Below are 24,185 nucleotides of genomic sequence, written 5' to 3' on the forward strand. Positions count from 1 at the left end.
TTAGCATTTAATTTATATGCCCTTGGGCCTATGTAGTGCACTTTACTAAAGATTTATAAGTAATTTAAATATGCGAATTAGGGATGAACCAAAATTACCATGTTTAGGGGAGACAGAGCAAACACTTTAGCACTGGTTAGCAGTGGTAAAGTGCACAGAGTCCCAATACCAGCAAACATGAGGTCAGAATCAGTGGAGGAAGAAGGCAAAAAGATGGGGGGACAACCAACCTAAAGCTTCAGGTATAGCGCATAGATTTTGAGGTCGCAACCAAAGGAACATATTATTTCACAAGAATTTAGCACAATTAGTTAGTGCTGCATGGTGTAAGAGAGAGAAGAATATTGACGCCCTGCTTCCGTATTAATCTATACAGGCAACTGATCATGTGACAGACTGTACAGATTCATTAACTAGAGAGAGTTCCAAGTAAAGATGTAACCGGGTCAAGATACAGTTCTGACTTCAGAGTCTATGCTCTAGAAGTGTTTTAACTCAGTTTGGAGTAGGAAAATTAGCTGTTCATTTTAGATACATCACTTAATCAATCAATCAATCAATCATAGCACTTGTATAGCGCGCTACTCACCCGGGGGGGTCTCAAGGCGCTTGGGGGAAGGGGTCCGCTACTGCTCGAACAGCCAGGTCTTGAGTTGTCTCCAGAAGGCGAGATGGTCCTGGGTCAGTCGAAGGTGGATGGGGAGGGAGTTCCATGTTTTGGCCGCCAGGTAGGAGAAGGATCTGCCTCCGGCGGTGGCTCTTCGGATGCGTGAAACGGCGGCGAGGGCGTGGTTGGTTGATCGTAGCTGGCGGGTGAGAGTGTAGAAGGTCAGGCGGTCGTTGAGGTACTTGGGGCCCAGGTCGTGGAGAGACTTGTGTGCGTGGGTGAGGAGCCTGAACGTGATCCTCTTGTTGACGGGGACCCGGTGCAGGTCCCTCAGGTGGCCGGAGATGTGGCAGCGTCGGGGGATGTCCAGGATGAGTCGGGCGGAGGCGTTCTGGATGCGTTGGAATCTTCTCTGTAGCTTGGCTGTGGTTCCGGCGTAGAGGGTGTTTCCGTAGTCCAGTCGGCTGGTGACCAGTGCCTGGGTGACCGTTTTCCTGGTTTCGGTCGGGATCCATCGGAAGATCTTGCGGAGCATGCGAAGGGTGTGAAAGCATGATGAGGAAATGGCGTTGACTTGTCTGGTCATCGAGAGGGAGGAGTCCAGGATGAAGCCCAGGTTGCGTGCGTGGTCTGTTGGCTTGGGAGCGGTGCCCAGGGCAGGGGGCCACCAGGAGTCGTCCCAGGCGGAGGGTGATGGTCCCAGGATGAGGACTTCCGTCTTGTCTGAGTTCAGTTTCAGGCGGCTGGTCTTCATCCACTCGGCGACGTCTTTCATCCCTTCGTGTAGGCTGGTTCTGGCGGTGTCGGGGTCCCTGGTGAGGGAGAGGATCAGCTGGGTGTCGTTGGCGTAGGAGATGATGTTGAGGTTGTGTTGGCGTGCGATGGCTGAAAGAGGTCTCATGTAGACGTTGAAGAGGGTGGGGCTGAGTGATGATCCTTGTGGTACGCCGCAGATGACTTCGGTGGCCTCGGATCGAAACGGGGGGAGGCGAACTCTCTGTGTTCTTCCGGCGAGGAACGAGATGATCCACTCCAGTGCCTTCTCTTGGATGCCGAGGTTGCTGAGGCGTTGAACTAGGGTGCGGTGGTAGACAGTGTCGAACGCTGCAGAGAGGTCCAGGAGGATGAGTGCCGCTGTTTCCCCGTTGTCGAGCAGGGCTCGGATGTCGTCGGTGGCTGCGATCAGGGCGGTCTCGGTGCTGTGGTTGGCTCTGAAACCGGAGTGCGAGGGGTCGAGGGATCCGTTCGTCTCGAGGAAGGCGGCCAGCTGTTTGTTGACGATCTTCTCGATGAGTTTAGCAGGAAAAGGGAGGAGCGAGATGGGGCGGAAGTTCTTGAGGTCGGTGGGGTCCGCTGTTGGTTTCTTCAGTAGGGCGCCGAGCTCGGCATGCTTCCAGCTTTCCGGGAAGGTGGCGGTGTTGAAGGAGTTGATGATGTTCCGGAGTTGGGGTGAGATGGTGGAGTCGGCCTTGTTGAAGACGTGGTGGGGGCACGGGTCGGTCGGAGTTCCGGAGTGGATGGTGTTCATCGTGCGGGCGGTGTCTTCGGTGGTCACTGTGGTCCAGGTGCGGAGGGGTGCGGAGGGTGGTGGTGGGGGGCGTTGGTTTGACGGTTGGGTGCGTGGGTGGTGCGCCGAAGCTGTTGTGGATGTCGGTGATCTTGCGGTGGAAGAACGAGGCGAGAGAGTCGCAGAGATCTTGTGAAGGAGTGATGTCGTTGTTGCCGGTGCTGGGGTTAGAGAACTCCTTGACGATGCTGAAGAGTTCCTTGCTGTCGTCGGCGTTGTTGTCCAGTCGTTCCTTCAGTGATTTCTTCTTGGTGGTGCGGATAAGCTGGTGGTGCTTTCGGGTGGCTTGTTTGAGGGCGGTCATGTTGTCTGTGGTCTGATCGAGGAGCCAGGCTTTCTCGAGGGTGCGGCAGTTCTTCTTGGAGTCCTTGAGTTCGTCGGTGAACCAGGAGGCCTTCTTGCTTCTGGGCCTGCTGGGAGGGTTTTTCAGTGGAGCGAGGTCGTCGGCGCAGGCGGTCAGCCACTGTGTGAAGTTGCGGGCTGCTTCGTTGGGGTCCGTTGTGCTGGCGGATGGGCTCTGGCTGAGGGAGGTAGTGAGCTGGTCTTACTGTTGTAATCACAATTCATAGTAGTGCTACACAGCAGCCAAAGGATTAATAAGGAAATAAGTCGTGAAAAATTATAAAAGTTATCAAAACTGCTACAATATCCATTGAAAAAAATCTTCATCAGTCACCACGTGGGCATTACGAGAAATGAGGCATTATCGTAAACATTCAATAACAAAAAAAGAATTGGGAAAAGACAGGTTGTTCCCCATTTTTAAAAGTTGCAATATGAATCAAGACGGACCATAGCCTCAAGCTTAAATATGCCTAATTTTAAGAAAAATTGCGAACAGCCAAAGATAATTGAAATTTAAACCAGGCATTTTATTTTTACATAAACCTCTAGGTTTTAAGATGAAGAATCCATTACAATCCAAACTTTTCTCTAAAACAATTTATTTTGTAAGCCCTCTGTGCCTATGCATTAAAATCTGGTCATTTGCTATTATGTATGCCCTCTTGCTTCACTCACTTAGGACGGAAAGGTGTACATATCAATGAGCAGAAATGTGCACTACAGCACAGTCTGTTTGGCTTGCATTGAAAGTAAGACAGGCCTACTTCTGATATTTATAATCAAAATGATAAAAGATTTGTTCCACGGTGATACAAACAAAACTATACTGAAGAAAATGTTCAAAAGTTCAAGCCGCACATACAACATAGTGGGGGGTTTGTAAGAACGAAATGCCTTGTTTAAATTTCAATTATCTTGGGCTGCTAGTACTTTTTCTGAAAAGGAGGCATATTTAGGCTTGATGCCATGGTCACATTCATGTCGAGGTACCATCCTCTTTGGACCCAACTTCACTTCCAGAACCCCTCTGATAGACCTCAGTGGTATCACCCGTCCTGACAGCCTTTCTCCTCCTGTAAAAAATGTTTCACCTCCATTGATTTTAATGGGGTCAAGCTCTAAAACCCCTTGATTTCGCTATGATTCTTGACTCAAAAGATTGAGAGGTATTCATAGAATGATTAATCGCTGTTGGATGTACTAAAGAAGAGCCTACCACATCATCCAGGCTTGGAACTTTTGCCTTGATTTCTCTCATAATGCTTAATTTGTAAGAATTTAAGTGGCAGGGTTCGGCAGTAAGCCACTGGAATTTGCACCACACATTACCCCTACCTGCGCTTCCAAGGAGAGCACCAATAGAAATTCTGACTATCACACCCCTACAATTGTGACAATTCATACAATTTCAGGCCACCAAACCTTTAAGAATACGCCGGAATCAACAGAACTCCTCTACACAAACTCTAAACCATCCAGAACGCCGCAGCCAGACTCGTCCATGGAACACCACGTCACGAGCGCATGACCCACCATCTACGAGCCCTCCACTGGCTCCCCATCGAGAAGATGGTCACCTTCAAGCTCCTCATCCACACCCTCAAATCCCTCAACAACATCGGACCCAAGTACGTCAACGAGAGAGTCTCCTTCCACGTACCCAAGAAGAACCTCCGCCGACCTCTGGCGCTTTATAAACCCCTGATTGATTGATTGATTAGGTATTGGCACATATTAGTCATTTCAACATATGCTGAAATAAAAAAACAACAGTTGTTGTGCTCATCTCTAATTAGACCAACACCACCACCATGTGGCAGACTGTCATAGGTGCTGCTGTTGACAATTAAGTTCCGGGAACGGAAACCACTGTCTTAAATTAAGCACAGTATGTACTAGAAATCCCAGCATGCATAGATTGTATACAAAAAACAACTACTCTAACCTCGAAATGGCATCCTTTATATCTATCTTGGTGGGGTAGATTAGAGACCATCAAAATGATGCTTTCCCCATAGTTCTGCATACAATCCCTAATATTCCATTATCTATTCCTTTAAAACATTTCAAGAAAATTAATTCCATCCTGTCTGTCTTCCTATGGGGTCACAAAAAATCATGTATGTCTATTTCTAAATTCACTCGCCCAAAAACAGAGGGAGGGTTGAACTTTCCAGACTTTCCCCTTTATCATAAATCCTTTCTATTAAACCAAGCATCAAGATGGGTATCCGATCCCTCTGTGCCTTCTCCTCTCTGGACTATCCTGGAACAATCTTTTATTTCTCCTTTTTCTTTCAAAGAGTATCTTTCGTTCTCTCACAAACCACAAACCTTATCTACTCCTATCCTCAAATACACTTCCAAGATTCTCCCACCCTCTTTTATCTTCTTTTTTCGAGCAACCTATTTGGCATAATACATCTATTTTAATAAATAATAAACCGATCTTTTGGAAATCTTGGAGACAACGAGGCCTTGTTTGGGTACACCAATTGTTTCACCAAGGCCAGACTATTTCCTATTCACTAGCTGCTGCCTCCTTTCATTTTCCTCCCACCTTTTGCTCTAAATTTTCTATGCCAACACATGCACTTCAACTCGCCTATACTACTTACACCAATTCCCCTCCTCCTTCATGTCCGGAACCTTCTAACATATCTACACTACGACCCTTGTTACTTCATGGTACCAGAGCTTCCAGGATTTATACATTTCTCCGTGCTCCATCTACACCACGTGCTAAAACTAAGACAGAAAAACCCTGGGAAGATGCTTTGGATGTTTCCTGGTCTATAGAGCTTTGGGATAAATTATGGATAAAACTACGTAAATCATCTAGAGCTGCGAATACCACTCAGACACTCTTTTTTGTCTATAACCGACTTTTATTGTCACCACTTGTTCTTAGCAAGAGACATTCTGATACCTCAGATAAGTGTTGGACTTGCTCCTCACCATATGAGGACTTATTCCACTTGCTTTTTAGTTGTACCCCAGTTCACGCGTTTTGGGATAAAGTATGGTCTCAGATCAACACTATCTTTTCCTCTAATCACCCTTTCTCTATCTCTCATATTTTCTTAGGTAGTGTTTCTCCTATTTGGGACCATTGTACTTTTAACATAAGAATAACTTGACCTGCTATTAGCAGTGGCCTTTCAGCAAATAACAAAACATTGGAAGGACTTTACCAAATTATCCTATCAGGCGTGGTGGTATGCGGTCTGATACAATCATAGATTAGACACAACATTTGTTTACCCAATAAACTTGGCTCCTAAACGAAGAGAACTATGGTATCCAGTTACAACATTTATTGATACGAGTGCTAGGCGTTCTTTGTCTCAAACCCCTTGCAACAAGAAGTTGCTAAACCTCCATAACTTCCTTTAGGTTGATATTTTTCTTTCTGATTTTATTCATTTTTATTCTATTCAAATGTTTCTTATGTGTTCAATTGTTATATATCTATTACTTGCCGGTTATCTCTGCATGTTGTTTTAGCTATCTTTTACTGATTTCTTTGCTGCCAATTTTAACTGCTATGCTGTATGTTTTTCTTATCCTAATTATTACCTTATTTTGTATGCTTTTATCTTATTTGTATTAATAACATTTTCTTGAACTTAAAAAAAGAAATCCCAGCATGCATAGCGTGGTCATCTGAAACCCCAAGGCCAGATCTCAGCCGGGGAGTTCTTTCCTACCTCAATTGTTTTACGTTTTATTTTTCGCTATTAAATAAGATGCTTTTTTTTTAATCAGCAGTAAACACCTTGTTGCTAGGGCCTGTGACAGTGTCTGAATAAAAATAATTGCATGGCCTGTGCAGAAAGGCATTTCAGTGTTACTGTTCAGGCAGGATTTCAAGATTGTGATTACTGATTACAGCCCTTGCACTCTGTGATTTTGTTTCCTCTACATCGGAACACGTCCCTCCCTTTTCGCCCCCCAGCAGAATGACAACCACCAATAAACCAAAAACATCAAACACACTTTTTTGTGAATGTGTTTATTTTTCTGCAATCTGATTGGACTACCGGGTGTGTGGTTTGGCATGAATCCAATAAAATGATTCCTACAGAGAACTTCACGATCAGGTCCATACATGCTGAAGGAATGTGAAACAAACTACTTCTGTTAAAAACACAACTTCTTGCAGTATTGCACAAGACCTTTGTCTCCACTAGAGATAGTTACTTTCTGCAGGGTCAAAGAGAGAACGTAAACAAATAAAATGTGTGGGTTCATATACAAAGTGCAATGGTTCCCTGTCTTCTTTTATGGTTTTAAATTGTAGCCTTTCAACTCACAATTCACATATTTAAACATTAGGTGAGATGTCAGAATGCAGACATATCCAAACTGCATTTACAGAAAGGTATACTTGAATCAGGATGACCTTCAGAGGTTTGTGCTACTTGGGATTTTGGGCAGTAACTACTCTAGTTTGAGATAATTAAAAATAGTGGTTCCTAAGTGTGCTTTGCATAGAAGAAGTGAAAAGAAACATCCCATTTTTTGCAGAAAGCGGAGGATTACTGGAAAGGGGATACATGCTAAAATATAAGTATTAGTTCATGAGGCAGTCATAGTTTTTCAGCAAACATCACTTTGTATGTTGACATTTTTTTGAACGTATACATTAAAAGCTAAAAGATGAAAGGCAAGTCCCAGAATACAAGGTATTGAACAGCCAGGATTAGTGAACTTGTGTGTAACATGCCTTGGGCCTGCTTTTCAATAATTTATTTTTTCTGCTTTCCATTCAGACAAAAAATGTTTAAAATCATGAACCTTTTGTGCAAACCTTTAGTTTTTTTATTTGTGACTAATTGTGTGAAATTCGGTATTTTTTTCTTACGAAGTTTTACGAAATTCCATGAAAAGTTTGCAAACTTATGCTCAATTACTGTTTTAAAGCGAAATGTGGTTTGCTAGTGTTCGAGGGTCACATTTTCAGTGTGGTCACGCTGAAGCCTTCATAATTTTCCAGGACAAAACAGATCTTTTTCAATTTGTCCACCACGAGAAGCTCGAAACTTCTCACCCCCTACTTCACTACACTATTATTTAAAGGGCTATCCAATGAATGAGGTCACAATAGGTTCTACAATCAGTGGCGGCAGCCACAAACAAAGGGTGGTGGGGCAGATGGAGGTAACATGGGAGGGGTGCGCATGGGGGGGTCTAGAACATCTATTTATTTTTACATTTGTTGGCTCTGAGCCAGGCAGTGAGGCGACGTTCCTCCGCCATTGTGGAGGAGCCGCCACTGTCTATAACCCAGTCTGACGTCATAAAACAAAAAGAAATTCCAGAACCCTTATTACTGATGGTTAACAATGTAAGTCTGGGTAAGTGGACAAGCTTTTTACCCTACACTGAATGGCCCCTTTAAATGGGAGTCAAAATCTACATCATGCTATTTAAACCTTTGCTTTTAAGATGGCTGTTCGAACATCCAGTTAGATTGTTGTTTTTGCAGCAAATGTTTGTATTTTAAGATATGAACACTGAGAAATAAATGGCAAAAAGGTGGGTTGCAAGAAAAAAGATTGCATTCTGATAAAAGTAGACATTAAAATTGCAATGTGCGTGGGAGAGCGAATGGAGATACATTAGTCAAAGGCAGAATTTAGAAATGAGCAACCGCTCACTTTACAATCGAAAGATCATTCATACGTTCCATTAAAAATACAATCATCTTATTAGGCAGTGATCATGTGAATCATAATGGGATGTGCTTCAGGATGGAACAAGCAAAGTCAAGATACATAAAAGTTTGAGAATGAGAACCTGATTGCTCACAGCTATCATTATTTAGCACAATGCATGCAATAATAAGAGCACTGTTTTGTGTACAACGCACAATCTTGTCGAGTTCGTTCTACGTCAGAGCTTGACAGCAATTACACTCTCCAAATAAGGATGTCACTGAGAGGTTAGCTGCTAAAAAACAATTCAGGAGTACTACTTGCTCTGCAGTGAGCAAGATACACAGGGCCTGATCATGGCTTCGGCGCAGTTGTGCCCGAACTCCGCCGGCACGGCTGCACCAAAGCTGCGCAAGGCCTGCACACTTGATCACAAGTTCAACTTGTGTTGGTGAACGATCCTTTTGCATTTACTATGGCGGTGCCAGAAAAACAGGTGCCGCAATGGGAGCAGCAAAAATGTTCCAGCCGTCCATGCCGTGCTGGAACAGGGTGTGCAAGCAGACAGATGTGCATATGCTGTGCCCCTCTGAAAGCACCCCCATGGCAGTACCTACAGAGCCACCATTTTTCATCCACCACCAAGCTTTTCATGCCAGGAAGTCTGGCTGGTGATGCAGGGAGTTTGTAATATACTCAGCGGGACTGCCCCAGTCCCACCCAGCATACTACATTGGGCCGCCACCGCTAGGGATCAACGGTTCCCTAGAGCAGGCGGCGGTCCACTGCTGGTACGACTTTTCAAAGTTGTAATCCAGCAGACGGTGGACCACCACTGCGAGTGCGGTGGTCAGAATACAACTGCACTCGTAATCAGCCGCACAGTTATCCATGATTTGATTATATGTTGAGATGTGTTTGTCGCTACTATATGGGTTATCCAGTGCAGGCTGTGATACAGGCTTCAAAACTGAACAGACATCAAACAAAAGTATATTATGGGATTCTGGGCAATGATGGTTAGTAATGCAGGACTGTGTAAAGAGATCAGCTTTCTCTCCACACTGGACAGACCCTTTGCTCCAGTACATGCACAAATGTGAACACTGTTATGAATTAGGAGTGGGCGGAATTTGCGGAATTGCGTTACGCAAATCTCCGCGAAACGGTATAAAAATCTCCGCGAACACGCAGAAATTCCCCGAACATGCGGAATTGATTGTTTGCGATGCTTTTTTTCCTGTTTGCAATCGCTGTTTGCGTGCTCGGGGGGAAATATCTCGCGAACACGCATTTTGAGAACGCAAACAAGCAAAAATTCCGCGAAGTCGCGGACCCGCAGAATGTTGGGCAACTTCGCATTCTCCGCGGAACGAGAAATTAGCCAAATTCCGCGAGCAGAACGGAATTTACCGCCCAGGCCTATTATGAATTATATTTCATACCTGGAGTGTGCCTTTTTGGGGATTATGGTTTTTAAAGGAAAGGTTGCATCCATCGGTGCAGACGAAAGGCCGGGTGATTGCTATATGGCAGGTTGGGGCTGTCCCAACTACCCAATTTCCCAAAGTAAGATGGTGCTTGCGGTTTCAGCACACTGATTCAAGGTGTTGACTGACTGATGTTGCACATTCTGGCACAGGTTGATTCCCTATGCAGTCCATGGGGATGAAGGCAGGATGGTCTACTGGGGGTAAGCCCTCTGAGGCAAACCCCACCATATCCTAGGACAGCATCACGCTTAACAGTAAAGTTTGCCCCAAGTAGGAGAGTTAGGAGATACCAGTTTCCTGGAGGGTGGAATGTGCCAATAACAACACCCAACAGAGGCTTAAGTCCCAAGATCAAAAAGAGATCAAGACTGTCCATCAAATGAGGATTGCCCATTTAACAATGGTGGTGCAAATAAACTGAGATTCCTCCCATCTTTTGTATGGGAGGTTTTAAAGTCCTCTTTCTTTAATTATTTTCATCTTACCGCTGCTAGGCGGTCAAATATTAATGGTCAGAATTTCATTAGAATATTTTTGATAGGTGCCATATCTCCTCAAATTCCTTAAAATCGTTAACAATAAATAGACACAATAAAGTCAACCGTTTGTACCTCATCGTTGTCTCAACCGCTTTTGTCTTTCCCTTAAAGGTTTATAAAACAAGCAAGTGGTGGAGGGTTGCTGGAAAGGTGAGACGCAGATCATACTAGTCCAGCACAAGCAAAGAAGATGAACGAAAGGTATGCATTTGCTTTGCAATAAACAAAGTCTGTTCCATGTTTTCCATATTTAACCAGGGAATTAAGTCATTGGTAATAATAACAGTTCCATTTTGTTTTACTCCAGTACCAAAAATTTAGGATCCAATGTACACTGGTCACAAAATTCTAACAGAATTTGTGAGCAGTCTTTCTGTGAACTGAATATTATTTTGCAAACTGACCTATGTACTGATAAGTCGATTTTCAGAATAAGGAATTGGAGTGGGTCGCAGTCCAGCATTCCAAATTATTATGAATTAGATTGAACTGCAACTCTCCGATTGGCTAATATCACATGGCGGCAGGCTGGCAACGGTTAATAGACCACATTTCCTGTGATTGATTTTAAGGAAAAGACAACTGTTTTAAGCAGCCACATTTTCTTAAAGGAAGCAGGGCCGCTTTAAACAAAGAAATCATTTTTTCAGTGAGAGTTGCCAGTTGTCCACTGCACCACTGCCATCTGCTCCTGAAAGTAGTATCCCAATTTCCAAAGAGAAAGAGGTTCAAAGAGGATCTCTTCCCTTTTGGAAATAGATTACCACATCAACTAGGAAGTAGCAAACTTTTCAAAGGTTTACAATGGGAATTCTGGTTGCCAGCTATTCATAAATCATAGAATGCATCCCAATTTAGATGGGATACCCACAAAAGACTCCTTCCAAATTGTGATTTGGTATCCAGTTGCAAGCCAATTTTAGGGTTCAGTAAAAGTTTACCGATCCACAAGGGTTTGGTACATGGAAAAAAACCTTTTTGGCTTTCTAGTACACCAAATCTGAGTTGTTGCGACCCCAGGCAAGTTGCTTACTATTGCGGTAAACAATGTTTACCACTAATCTTTTTCCACGCAGGGAATCACAACGCGGTCGTTACAACGACCGCGTTGTGATTCCACATACAATTACTTCGCAAGTCGGAACAACGACTTGCGGAGGGGGGGGGGAGGTGTTGGATTTAAAATCCAACACCTTCCCTATTGTACACACAGACTGGAGTTGGAATAGTAAATTATACTATTCCAACATCCAGCGCCCCCCCTCCGCAAGTCGTTGTTCCGATTTGCGAAGTAATGGTATGCGGAATCACAACGCAGTCGTTGTAACAACCGCGTTGTGATTCCCTGCGGGGAAAAAGACTGCGGGATAGCAACATACATTCTACTATTGCTTGTCCTTACTTGTCCTTTCACCAAATTGTCACTACTTTCTCATCGGGCTGACCCTCAGCAGGAACAGGGTATCCTAAGGTGTTAAAACTTTCTAGCAGCCCTTCCTGCTAAATATAATACGACTGTCTGAGCTGGACTAGTTTAAAAAATAAGTAAAAAAAAAATCTTGAATTATATAATACTGCCAAGATTAAGAAATACCTTCCTTTGCACTGCTTCAACATTTGGAGGTACCTGGAGCAGTTTCATTACCAATTCCCACACTCGCTGCCTCATTTCCTTACCCTAAAAGTTAAGTGTGCGTTTTGGGTATCAAAATCTGATGGGAAATGTTTGGGAATATCCAAAAAGTTGTAACCTTTTACGAACTCACCACTTTAATACCCTCTTCCCCAATTTCTTTTGAGAACATTCATGATACCATCTCATACGACAAAGGAAAAGGTAAGTGTCATGTATAGTGGTAAAAATGTCATCAAATGTACTTCTGGGCCTCAAGATTTAGAAATTAAGACCCTAAGCGTTTTGAAGATGGAAGCATGCTTGACAACTGTGAAATCTTTCAATAAAATTAGATTGTATAGAATATTTTTTTAAATATGCCGCAAAAACTAAACATTTATTTTTAAGACGGTTTCAACATAGTACATCAAAAATAAAGTCACCTTACAGAGAGCATCAACAAATATACCAAAAAATGCTATTACAGTATATGCACTGCCATGACCACCACTACACACTTGAACACTGGCCTGTGAAGTTAGTGGGGTTTAACAGTTTAAAGTCCCTCAAAAAAGGTTAAAATAAAATAATAAATACATTGAAATAGGTAAAATGCAGTGGCTTCTGTTTTCATAAGATTGCTATTGCATTTTTAAACAACACGTTTTAGGATTTTGAAACGTGCCACCACTGGCCCTGAAATGTCATTATGCAATAGTATCAGCTGTGGAGTGTCTGGTCCCAAAATATTATTACATGCATGTCTTTCAATCACACAAAAGCCTTTATAGACACCTGCAAGTAACTCCGCTCTAAAGGCTATTTTAGAATAATGTTTTTCAAAAATGTTGCATTTGACTTGTCAGATCCACCCCTTTGTTTATTGTGCCTGTTGAATATTTTTACTGTGTGCATTCAAATGCATTTTTAGCCGGATAAGAGTATCATTGACTTGATTACAGGGAATCATTTATGTGTTGTGGCGTGTCTGCTGTGGCATGTGTCCATGAATGAATGCTGCCATTGAGCTGGGGTGGATCAACCTGTCCTTACACAGGAGAGACATTCCCCACCCACGCTAAACTACTGACACCACAACATAAGAAGCTTCTTGCAGTGTGTACGACATGTTTCTACATGACGGTGCCGCTGTACGCCCTTCAGCTGGTTTCCAAAGCTGCAAATAAAGAGCCTCAGGCAGAAATTCCAGAGTCTGCAGAAGAGACAAGCTGTGGGGGAAAAGTGGCAAGCACAAAGTGGTATCAGAAACAACGAGACTGGACACACAAAGCCCACGTTTGAGGGTCAAACCTTCAGATGGTACACAGCCAAAATATTTAAGGATGAAGAGAAACCTATCAAGATGTTACCTCAGTAGACGAAGTATAGAAACCTTCTAAGGTGCAAGCAACAGATCATGGGTTAACACAAATGTGCAAAAGAAAAGGGCACATTGACACCTCACCATAGTGCTAATGGTGTGTATATACTTCTGTTAAGACTTGAAAAATACTTGGACAATCACTCCTTTCCAGGATTCAATCTCATTGGGGGCATCACTGTTCTCGGGAGGGGGATTAAACTTGGGCTGTGTGGGTGTATGTGAAGGTGCAGAACAGAGCTGTGCGCCAGTTTCTGGACATACTCCTACGTTAACTTGGAAATGCTTCAAGTTTTTGCATGAGCGGCAGGCAGCACAGCTTGTAAACACAGAGCAGCAATCACAACTCCGCGTTTCCAAGCTGCGCGGTCTGCAGCTCATGTTCTATCTTGTACACCTACCATATAGTGTATGTGTCTATACATAGCCCCATTTCATTCATGCGTATGTACCTTGTTCATGAACCCACTAGATGTGCCCCCTCAAGGAGCTACACTTCGGTTTGATCCACCTGGATGATGTCTTCAGATCTCCAATGTCTCTTCCTAGCAATACTCAACTTTATCTTGGGAAGCAGAATTTCGTTTAATCGAGTTCAGTAACAGCTTGGACAGCAATTATTGGACCCTAGCCAGTAAACACGTAGGCAGCTCTATGTCTGGTGCGGATCCAGTTGTAGGCGCTCTTTCAGTGGGATCCTGGCTTGATATCACCACCGCCTCCGGAGAGGAAGATCAGTGTCCCTATAAAGACTTTGCATGTTAAATTAGAGGTTAATTTGCCTCCACAATGCTCTTGGTTTTCTTGAGATAGTCTTCTACAAGCGTTTCAAGAATTGACCAATTTCTTAACTGAGAATGAGGGCGCAGCCATCAATTATTAATTGTAAGTTGTGCATTCAAGAAGTGATGCGAGAGGGCCGGAGGTAATTTGGGAATTGCGATAACAAAATAAAATTATGTGCTTTAAACAATTCACAATGGGTACAAGCCAGAATATGTGGTGTATCCCAAAATGATGCAAGCACATGATGCATTTGTCTCCTACATAGCTGGAATGTTATTATATATTAGCAAATAGAACAGAGAACTCCTGGAATACTAAAGTCCCTCAAGACTTCTCATCCTTTTCGTGACACGTCAAGATCAAGGCCCGATTCATGGGAAACAGTAAACTAGGGAGTTTCTGGTCCTCTGGCTTCATTTGGTTAGCTAGCATTACTGTCTTGGACACTCACTAGGTTTGGCGGTGAGTCTTACACTAGTTAACATTCGTATGCCCTAACTTTTACCAAAAAATAATAATTTTTACAAGGGGTGTGCAAAAGGTCACAGACATATTTATGTTTCATTCACATCTGCCAGATTAGCTTCAGTTAGAATTACAGGCTCTCATATATTGAAGGGAACAGCATCACTGGGTGGTTAACCCAGTTGCTACTTGGTGGCATTTTTGGTGTTCTACCGGGTAATACACAAACATAGACAATGCGGATTAACTCTATGTGCCACTGATGGGATTGAACCAGAAAGGGCACAACAAGCTTTAGGTGTTTTAGAACCTTCCATCTGGCCCTTAGAGTGTGTTCTGCCAGTTTGTGTGTCCTGGGGAGTTTTCGGTGAATATCTGCAAAAGAGGTGGAGGTGGTGAACTTCTTCTAAACTGGTGTGTTTGCATCCTATACGAAGGATTGTGTGTTGCCAGAAAGTGCCCTATTTGGAACCTACATCTGTGGGTAGTGATTTGTTAGTTGTCCCAAGAAGTGTATTTAGGGTGATATACGTTGGGAACAGAGTTTTTGCCTAGTTCTGGGGAGTGTACTGGAAGAGATCAGGTTCCATTGCCAGCCACTCTAAAGGACGTATTTGTGTGTGCTATCGTTTGACCTGGATGTTGATGTGGTTAAGATATGGTACCTCATTTGACCTGTATCATTTCTTTTAAAGCTGCTATACAATACAAATACATAAAGGTAAGAAAACCAGGTTCTGGTGGCCCTACTGTTTCCATGATGTGACCTCAATTGTTCATAGTAATAGTGAATAATATGGTCACTCGGTACAATAAGAAACAAAACATCCCTCTGCAATAGTGTCCAAGACTGTATTTTAATGTCCCATCATCACTGTTCTGCCAAGAAGGGTCTGTTGTGAGGTTCTAGGGCATTTACAATGTTCTGGAATCTTAATATGCTTCACACTACAAACTGTTGCTGTGCTACACAGAATATCACGTCTCCGAATTACGATTTAGTGTCTTCTGAAAAAAATAGCCATGGAATCTCATAACACAGATAATAATTGGTAGAAACTGTACAAGAAAGAAAATCAGGATCCAGCAAACTATAGCACAATAGAAGAAAATCCATACACTGAATAAAATGGGAGCACAGATACCCTATACATTGGGGTCAATGTTTGCATTTAAAGCATCGAACACCTGCATTTCTGCCTCTAGCACTTGAGAGGTCTTTCATGAGGTTCCAGAGCTTCTGTAAATTTTGGGCTCCCAACGTGTACAAACTGATCTTATTGTATTTGGCCCTGTTGGTGAAAACAGCGTAGGTGGTGCCCAACCTATGTATAGCACCTGGAAGCTCTGAGCAAGTGAGTAGTCAGCACTACTCAAGAGTATTTGGGGCACTCTTTGTACAATGTCTTTGCTCTGTCAACTCCAGTTGTCTGGCCACTGTGGTAGCCAGGAGAGCACTCCATAGTAGTGCCCCAAGCTTCATTGAACTTTCTAACCCTTTAATGAAACACAGGGGAATAAATTCATTGAGAGTTTTCTAAATGAAGAATAAAAAAATAGCTTCTGGAATGGATTTTTTGCAATAGAACATTCTCCCAAACATAGAAGCTTACAGAATGAAAGCACCTAAACAGACTACAGTGATCAGATGCTCCGAGTGTCAACCCTCGATTGGAAGAACCTCCACAGTCTTAAATAACTAAGTATGGCAATTACATTGTTGAGATGGTTCAGTTTTATGCCAACAATACAGGTTCCATTCTTGCCCAACTCAGCCTGGACATATCAAAAATGCCATGAAGACAGTCCTTTTTGAGACATTTTTCTATTGCGTCTCTGTTTGAACTAATGCATAGAATAACTTTTAGTTAAAGTCTATTACACTAATTCTGCAGGCATTTTTTAAAAATGTGAAACCCATTTGGGATTTTTTTTTTTTTTAGGAATAGATTTTAGAATTTGTTTTTCTATCTCGGCATGGAGTTCTTTATCTTTTTTATCACTCAAAATCTTTTTGCAGTGGATCTTCACCTAGATCAACTAATCATTTGATAAGCTTTTGTCTCAGCCAAGCAACCACACCATGAATCAGGTTTATATTATGGCATTATGGATCACTTCTGCATGTTAGTTTCTAGGACTAATACCTTTAATCTTTTTACCAGACAGACTTTACAACACCCATTATCCTAATATAATTGGTAATAGTGAATATACAGAATTTGCCTTCAGCTTGAAAGAATATTGGAATATAGGACAGGTTTAACTCGCACCATAACTAATCATTCATGCTCCACACAACATTATACCATATACCACAACAATTTATACTACTGGGAGATGCACTCTCATTTACACAAAGCAGCTTATTTGAAGTTCACCAAAATAATGGGAACACACAATAACTACAGATGTTGTGCGGTGTTTTATTTTACAGGTGCACAATTTGTGCAGCAATCTGAGCTTTAGATCTCAGAAAGAGGGATACTATACTACCTCATGTGTTTCTGCCCTATATGCAAACTCAGATTTTGTGCAGTTTGCTCACATGATTTGTTACAGTTCTTAACTTGCAATGGTGGTGTATAACAATTGCTGAGATTGCTATTTGCTTTATGTAGTCCCAGGTTATCTAAAATGTGAGAGATTAGCACTAGGTTTGAATTCACAGTCAAAGTTTTTCAATCAATCTAGCAACTTTACCACTGGCAAGTCCAGAAAAGCAGGCAACCAAACTTTTTCCATCATTATTATCAGGGTTCTCTACACACAAATCTTAACTTCATGAAACCACAGACAATTGTGACTCGAAAGATAAACACGATGGTGTAAAAACTAGTTTTGCAATTGTGAAGTTGCCAAAAGCGAGTAACAATCAGGGGTTGCATGACTGAAATCTGCAACATAGCAGAGCCTTTCTCAGCTAGACACTTTCCTAGAATATCCAGTAAGGACATGAACTCCTGAGAGGGTTGTTTCATCAATCTATGGGTTGTGGGTGGCTCAAAACAAAGCTAATTCCTGGTAATTTCACATGCTGATGAATAGTCTATTATCATACGTCATTCTCTAGAAATGTTATATTGGTTTCTGCTCATTTGATCAACAGTGACTCACATGATGGAGCGATAACCACTGAAAAAACAGTATTTGTTATTTCCCAAGACAGGCGACCATCTTTCACATGCCGCTGCTTCAATAATACCACAGTAATTACAAATAGAGTAAACAAAGCCAGAAGGGAAGGAGATGACAGACCAGAGAGCTTGACTTCGGGTTTACAACGCATTGATAGGTTTACAATGACAGTGGGTTCAATTCTGATAGAACAAAATCTATTGTGATTACAACGAGAACAGACGCACACTATGTATTAGACTCATAACTTTTACAAGAATATTGCGTTCAAGTGAACAACCATAAACACAAGTTATTCTGGGTAGCAAACAATATAGTGAAAACTAGCATGTGAACATAGGTGTATGTATATTTTTTCAATAGGAATATTTGAATTGGTGATATAAAAATAAATTAAAAAACACTGCAGAGTAATACTAATAATAAATAGGTCTGAACTTCAATAAAAGTTTCAATAAAAAAGAAACCTAAAAGCTGATGTAAGGGCTACCAACAATCAGCAGGCTAGCACCAGGAAAGGTTCGAGAGATTTGGCACAGGGATTGTCCAGTCCTACTCTACTCCATAAACAAGAGCAGTCTAGAGGCTTGCAGCAGTCAAACTGTTTCTTCTGTAATTTTAGGGGAAGGCATGCAATTAAACACAAAAATGCAATGGTGGTGAGGATCACAGTGGGGGTGGACAACAAGAAGAGTTAATAACCAGTTTTTATATATCCTTTGACATCACAGTGTTTGCCATTTCCAAGCACTGCAAGAAAATATAAGTCAATAATAACCCAAATAAACAGTACTCAAGAAAGGCTGACTTGAACCGGTCACGATTCAAACCAACACACCCGATTTAGCAGCAATCACTTAACTTGCTGAGCCAGCTTGCCAGACTAAAGGTGTGAAAGAACCCTCAGCAGTGATGTTTACTTATAAGGTGAAACCAGAAAAATCCAACTGGCAGTATTTGCTTGGTAGTTAATGGGATCAAGAAGTTGTGAAGAAGTAGTGAAGGCATGTCTAGTGTTATCTAAGTAAATAATGAGATCAGGAAATAGTGAACAATATGGTTTACTAGACTTCAGTAAAATCTGTAAAAGTGTTTCACCCAGAAGACTTGCCATCAAACATCCTTTGGATGAGATCCAATTTGCTAGACAGAGCTTTAAAGTGCTGGTGAAATGCTTGCATTCCAAATGAAGTGACCTATTTAGAACCTTCCATGGTTTGTTTGTTTCAGCTCATTCATATCGGACACTGCCGAGGAGCTAATTGTGAAGATTCTGCTTACAGTTCAATGTAAGGTCTGCCATGGCCAAGTGCCTCAATGGAAAAGAACAAAATGGTAGCAAATAATAAAAGAATGAGGAAGGGATCTGGAGTTGGGAATCAAATTTCAATACCACAATTTCAAAGGATTGATTTTAAGATACATACATAAGGACAGAAAAGGAAGTGATCTTGGAAGATGAAGATCACCAAAAATGTAAAGAGTGTACAATATCTGCATTACAATGGGACAAGTCACAGACTGCATATCTGTTATGGAACACTTGAATTGCTACACATTGGTTCTTATTGAATTTTACTACTTAATTCTTAATTTTAGCTACTGAGTGGGTGAAGCATTATGGAGGCAGCTACTATGGAGATGACGGGCCGAGGTATAATCAAAATATTGGCTAATGAATGAGAAGACAGGACTACTGTACAACGAGTCCTTTCTTACTAGCCTTAGGGAAGGCCTTCTACTCACAGCTCTTGGGACCAGATTGTGAAGCTCTCCTCCTCTTGCTCACCGATATATTTTACTCCTGCATGCCTTTGACTGCTCTTCTTCCCTCTTCCTTGCTCCCTTCCCACACCCAAAATTGCTTCACCTTGCTGTTATGTGTTATTTTCTTTTGCTATCGGTTGGTAAACTGGCATATGGCCTGTTGCACTATTATACCTAAATTTTTGTACCTCTCATTGTTCTCTGTAAAGCACCTTAATACCGATCTGATGGAAAAAGCGCTATATAAAGCAAGTGAATAAATATATAAATAAATATGAGGCTGAAAGCATCAGCGCAATCATTAAAGCTTGGGCAGGGTTAGACATCATACAAAGTGCCTTAGCAGCTACAACTTTCATTGTTCATTACTCAGGCCAAACATAATGCTAACATCTACTCTTAGGCCATAGGTTTCAGGAGTACATTTATTTATCGAAGATATCCTTAGTAATCTCGGTTAGTCTAATTTTAAATCCTTGCATTTTCAGCGGTATAACACATAGTATGAATTAGCATTTTAACCTAATCTTCAGATGAACGAAGTGGTGTTTTATGACATCCTATTCATCTACTATGAATTACTCCAAAGAGTGGTCACGAAAATGTCCTATCACAAGTCAGGAATTTTTCTAAAACACAATAATTTCAAGGTTAGAAAGTGTAGCAAACCTTAAGAATGCAATGACCTCATTTATAGTAAGTAAACCATTTTAGATCCGGCATTTAAAAAATCCAAAAGGTTTTCTCCTAAAGTCAGCACTCTTCGAATTTAATTTCAACCTACGAGAAGCTTCCCCCAATACTTGTTAAAGTCTTTACTTTCTTTACTACAGTAGTATAGCACAAGCGTCAGTGACGCCTGCCTAGTGAAGTCTAAATACCTTTTAACTACAACTGAATATTACTATTGGATTTATTGGGGCGGAAATAGAAAATAAAATGAGGATTCTGGAGAATGTTTAGTTTCTCACATTTAGTTTATTACTCTTTTTATGTTTAAAACCAGCATATGTGGTTGATTTGGTACAAAGTTTTTTTTATAACATATACCATTTTCAGAGAGTATTCTTAGATCTACAAAATCTGGAAAGAGGAAAAAAAACACAATCTGTAACTTAAATCAATTGTTTAATAACTCCGATGTTAACAAAGGGTGTGTTTTTTCGTCCCATAACATCTGGTTTGGTGCTTCTGATTGTATATAAATGTTATGTTATGTTATTTGACATTTGTTAAGCGCCTATATCACCCTTAGGTCGCTTAGCACTGAAGGAAAGCGCTATAAAGGAAAGGTTTGCTTTCAGATTGAAAACATGTTTTGTTGACATATTCTATGTATGAAGTTCATAAACGGCATCACCTTAAGTCTGGTAACTACATTTATACTAGACAGGTTAAGGACATGAGAAGCTGCGACCCATGAGCACTCAACGTTATCAAGTTGACAGCAACAGGTCTCAACAGCCCAGTAACAAATTCTGCTCCGCTAACCACGAGCTCCGCTGCATGAATGAAAAATGCACGCTTATTTCAACAGGATGACACAACATATGTGCAAGACACCCAGCAGGGAAACAATATTGTTATTCACCCCGGATAATAGGGAGAACTTTGTAGTATCAAGACGTCCTGGAATACCTCACTCTGTTTCAGACCAAAATCACACATACTTCTTACATCAGGGTGTGCTGTAAGTATGTAGTCATGAAAACTCTTTTAGAGATCCTAGATCAGCTAAAACGATGCACCGTTTTAACTGCTTTCATAGATTTTCCTTTAAAAGTGAGATATAAATAATTTCTGAGATTCCTATGAAATTTTTAGCAAAAGACACCAGAAAAATTGAGGTAAGGAATTCTTCCTATGAAAAAACAGAAAGAACAAAAAGGGGTTTGTGCATCTATGATTTGTGTTCTTATTTCACGTTGGCCTTTTGTACATGATGTTCCAAGCCCAATACTACTTCTGAAATGGGCTCGCCATGCCACTAGATTCAAGCTATGAATGGTGATGCCCCGAAACCAGTCCCAGGATGCTTGTTTCCGTTCCAGGGAGGACTCGGCTTGGCAGTTCGGTCTGGACTGTTTCCATGAGGCACAGGGTCAAGACTGATTTGCATATGGCTGGGTCTAAACTGGGGTGGCATGGTGAGCAACAGAACAATGAATTTAACCCCCAGATCTCTTGTCTGGGGGTGAATGTTTGATTTGCTCTGCATTCCGTCTATCGTCTGCGTGTCTTTCGAGTTCTAGAGATCAATACAGCATCGCCTGTGTACAGGGGGACCGGGATTGGGCAACTTTGGGGTAATTCGCCATAATCTTTGGCAGGAATTCATCCAACCCATTAATTTATAACAAAAATAAAATTGGGGCAAGGACGCAGCCTTAACGGATCCCTGGTGTTACTTTGAAATATGGTGTAACTTATCCCCTTAGCCCATAACGTATCCGTGTAGTCAGCTGTGCATATCTGTAACAGGAAAGTCAAGATATCAATAGGTGCCCCCATCTTGGTCAATGTCTGCCACATATTAATATGGTTTACTAAATCAAATGTGCTGCCCAAGTCAGCAACTCAAATGGATGTGACCCGGTTTAGCCCAGGTGTATTTGCTGATGAGTAGATGGAGGTTGACACTTTGTCCCGGAGTGCCCACGTCCTTTCTAAACCCATTTAGGGAGTCTGTTAGGATCTGATTTTCTATCACCTTGGATTCCAGCTTCTCTAGATGGACTCTGCCCATTAGATTAGCCGAAGAGTCCAGGAGGGATATTGGGCGGTAACACTTTGCGTACCCACTTTCTCCCTTTTTAAAGATCAATACTATGATGCTCTCTGTACAAGAAAAGGGCAGATGTCCTCTAGCTGCAGCATTACACACCAGTGTCAATATAGAAGCCCACAGGTTGGTACATGAATTAAATGTGTATATTGGAACCCCCAATTAAATGTAAAATGGTCTCTTGTGGTTACCTGTAGGAAATGCATGATCTCCAAAAATGTACTTCCTTGGTTTTGGTTCTCATCTCTTCAAATGAGGAATAAAATCCCAAGTACAAACATACATCAACATCCCAGGAGGTTCATCACTGTAAGGTATATCTAGGTGTATAGGTGTAACTTCACCATTCAGGCACCGTGCACTCTACGAGTCACCACAATTCACCTTAAGGTATCTTTTGATAATTCAGTAATGCCAACAAGTTACTCGGGCCGGCCCTCATGCTTTTTAGAATTCTACTCTGTATTGCATTACTGTCAACAAGAACAAATTAATGACAAAAGCGTCCTGAAAACTTGGGGGGGGGGGGCATGAAATGTGCATAGTTGGCTAAATTTGCATAATTTATTCCAAGCTACATCTACTTCACCGACTTTTTGACGTTTTAAAGAACAAATAATGAATGGAAAACTCTGCAAAAAATAGAGTTTGTAGGAAAACAACTCAAAAAAATTGCTGGATAAATCTCTTGCAAATGGAAACAAAAAGGCTTTTCACCAAATTTGCCCTGGAGATTACGTTTCTTAAAGTGACACTTCACAACTTCACTGAGGGATTATAATTTTGTACACCGGTAAACAACCAAGCAATTCACTATGAAGTCCAAGTCTTGGAAGATATTTGGTTCTACATTGTTTTAGGCAATTCCAGTTACACAAATTACAAATCTCATACTAAACCAAGAATGTACTGCAGCATTTCCATAAGGAACAAGTGAGTGATTAAAGTCAGAATGACAACTCCTATAATATTTAGATTTAAAAAATATAAATAGCAGACTTAATGGAGGCATTCTAAAAGTCAAAGGGGATATCGAAGGAACAAATTAAATGTGCATTTATAGAACTTTTCAATAAGAATATCCCACTCTGAAGTTCAGAATTAAAAATGCCTTTATCGGGTCTCAGAGAGGCTTACCTTATAGACTTGCCCGTAAGTCCCATTTCCGACTAATTCCACCAGTTCAAAAATGCCTGCAGGATCCTGAAAAAAGAAAGAACATGATTGAGATGGTTGCGGTCTGAAGCTCCAGTGTACCACAGAATGAACAAAACTCCCAAATATGATTATAATCAATAGGCATTATATGACATCTGCCTACTGTTACTTATATCCTGGAACAAACATACTATTTATCGACAATGCAATATAAATGCAGTTCAATCTTGATGATAAAAGGGGAAACAGCCATTACAACTTGGCTGTTAACACTCATGCCTTTACAACGCATGCGTTACAACACATGCATTACAACGCACGCACCTTTACCACGCATATGCCTTTGTCACGCATGCCTTTACAATGAATTAACGTTGCAATGGTATATATGGTAAGTGCATATGTGTGGTACTGGTGTTAAGGGCATATGAGTGGTAAAGGTGCCGGTGTGTAGTAAGGCCATATGCGTGGTTTAGCTGCTAGCATGGTTTAGGCTATCTGCGTCATTCGTGGAAATGGAGAGACCCTTCCGCTTCCTCTTTATGACCTGTGCCGCGCATGAAGAAATGCCTCATCCTTGTGAGTGAAAGAGAATGGATTTGGCCGGGGGTGGGGGGGTAGGTTTAGGGCTTAAAGCGGCAGGGGCGGCACAGCTTTAGGGTATTTTTGAAAAGGGCTAAGGGGGACGGTCATGCAGGGGTCCTGTTTTAGGGTTCGGGGCAGGGGATGGTTATTATTTATAAGGGCTGTGGAGGCACATTGGGGGTCGGCTTTTAGGGCTCAGGGCAGGGGTCAGATATTTGTAAAAGGTGCTGGGACCGGGGGTGGAGGGTTGGGTCGTGAAGTGGAATGGTTTTAGGGCTCGGGGCAGGTGTCGTG

The 24,185-nt window shown here is 41.8% G+C and overlaps 1 protein-coding gene across 17 annotated transcripts in view; it reads right to left on the minus strand.

The window, feature by feature from the left end:
• TNIK (TRAF2 and NCK interacting kinase) overlaps nucleotides 1-24,185 on the minus strand; it is an 808,148-nt gene that overhangs the window by 664,252 nt on the left and 119,711 nt on the right. For all 17 annotated transcript variants that reach the window (XM_078666210.1, XM_078666209.1, XM_078666208.1 and 14 more), the window contains exon 2: nucleotides 23,286-23,351. In XM_078666210.1, the coding sequence (XP_078522336.1) occupies nucleotides 23,286-23,351 (66 nt within the window). The remainder of the gene's footprint in view (nucleotides 1-23,285; nucleotides 23,352-24,185) is intronic.

Source organism: Lissotriton helveticus, chromosome 11 (assembly GCF_964261635.1).
Source record: "Lissotriton helveticus chromosome 11, aLisHel1.1, whole genome shotgun sequence".
NCBI classification, from domain to species: Eukaryota; Metazoa; Chordata; class Amphibia; order Caudata; family Salamandridae; genus Lissotriton; species Lissotriton helveticus.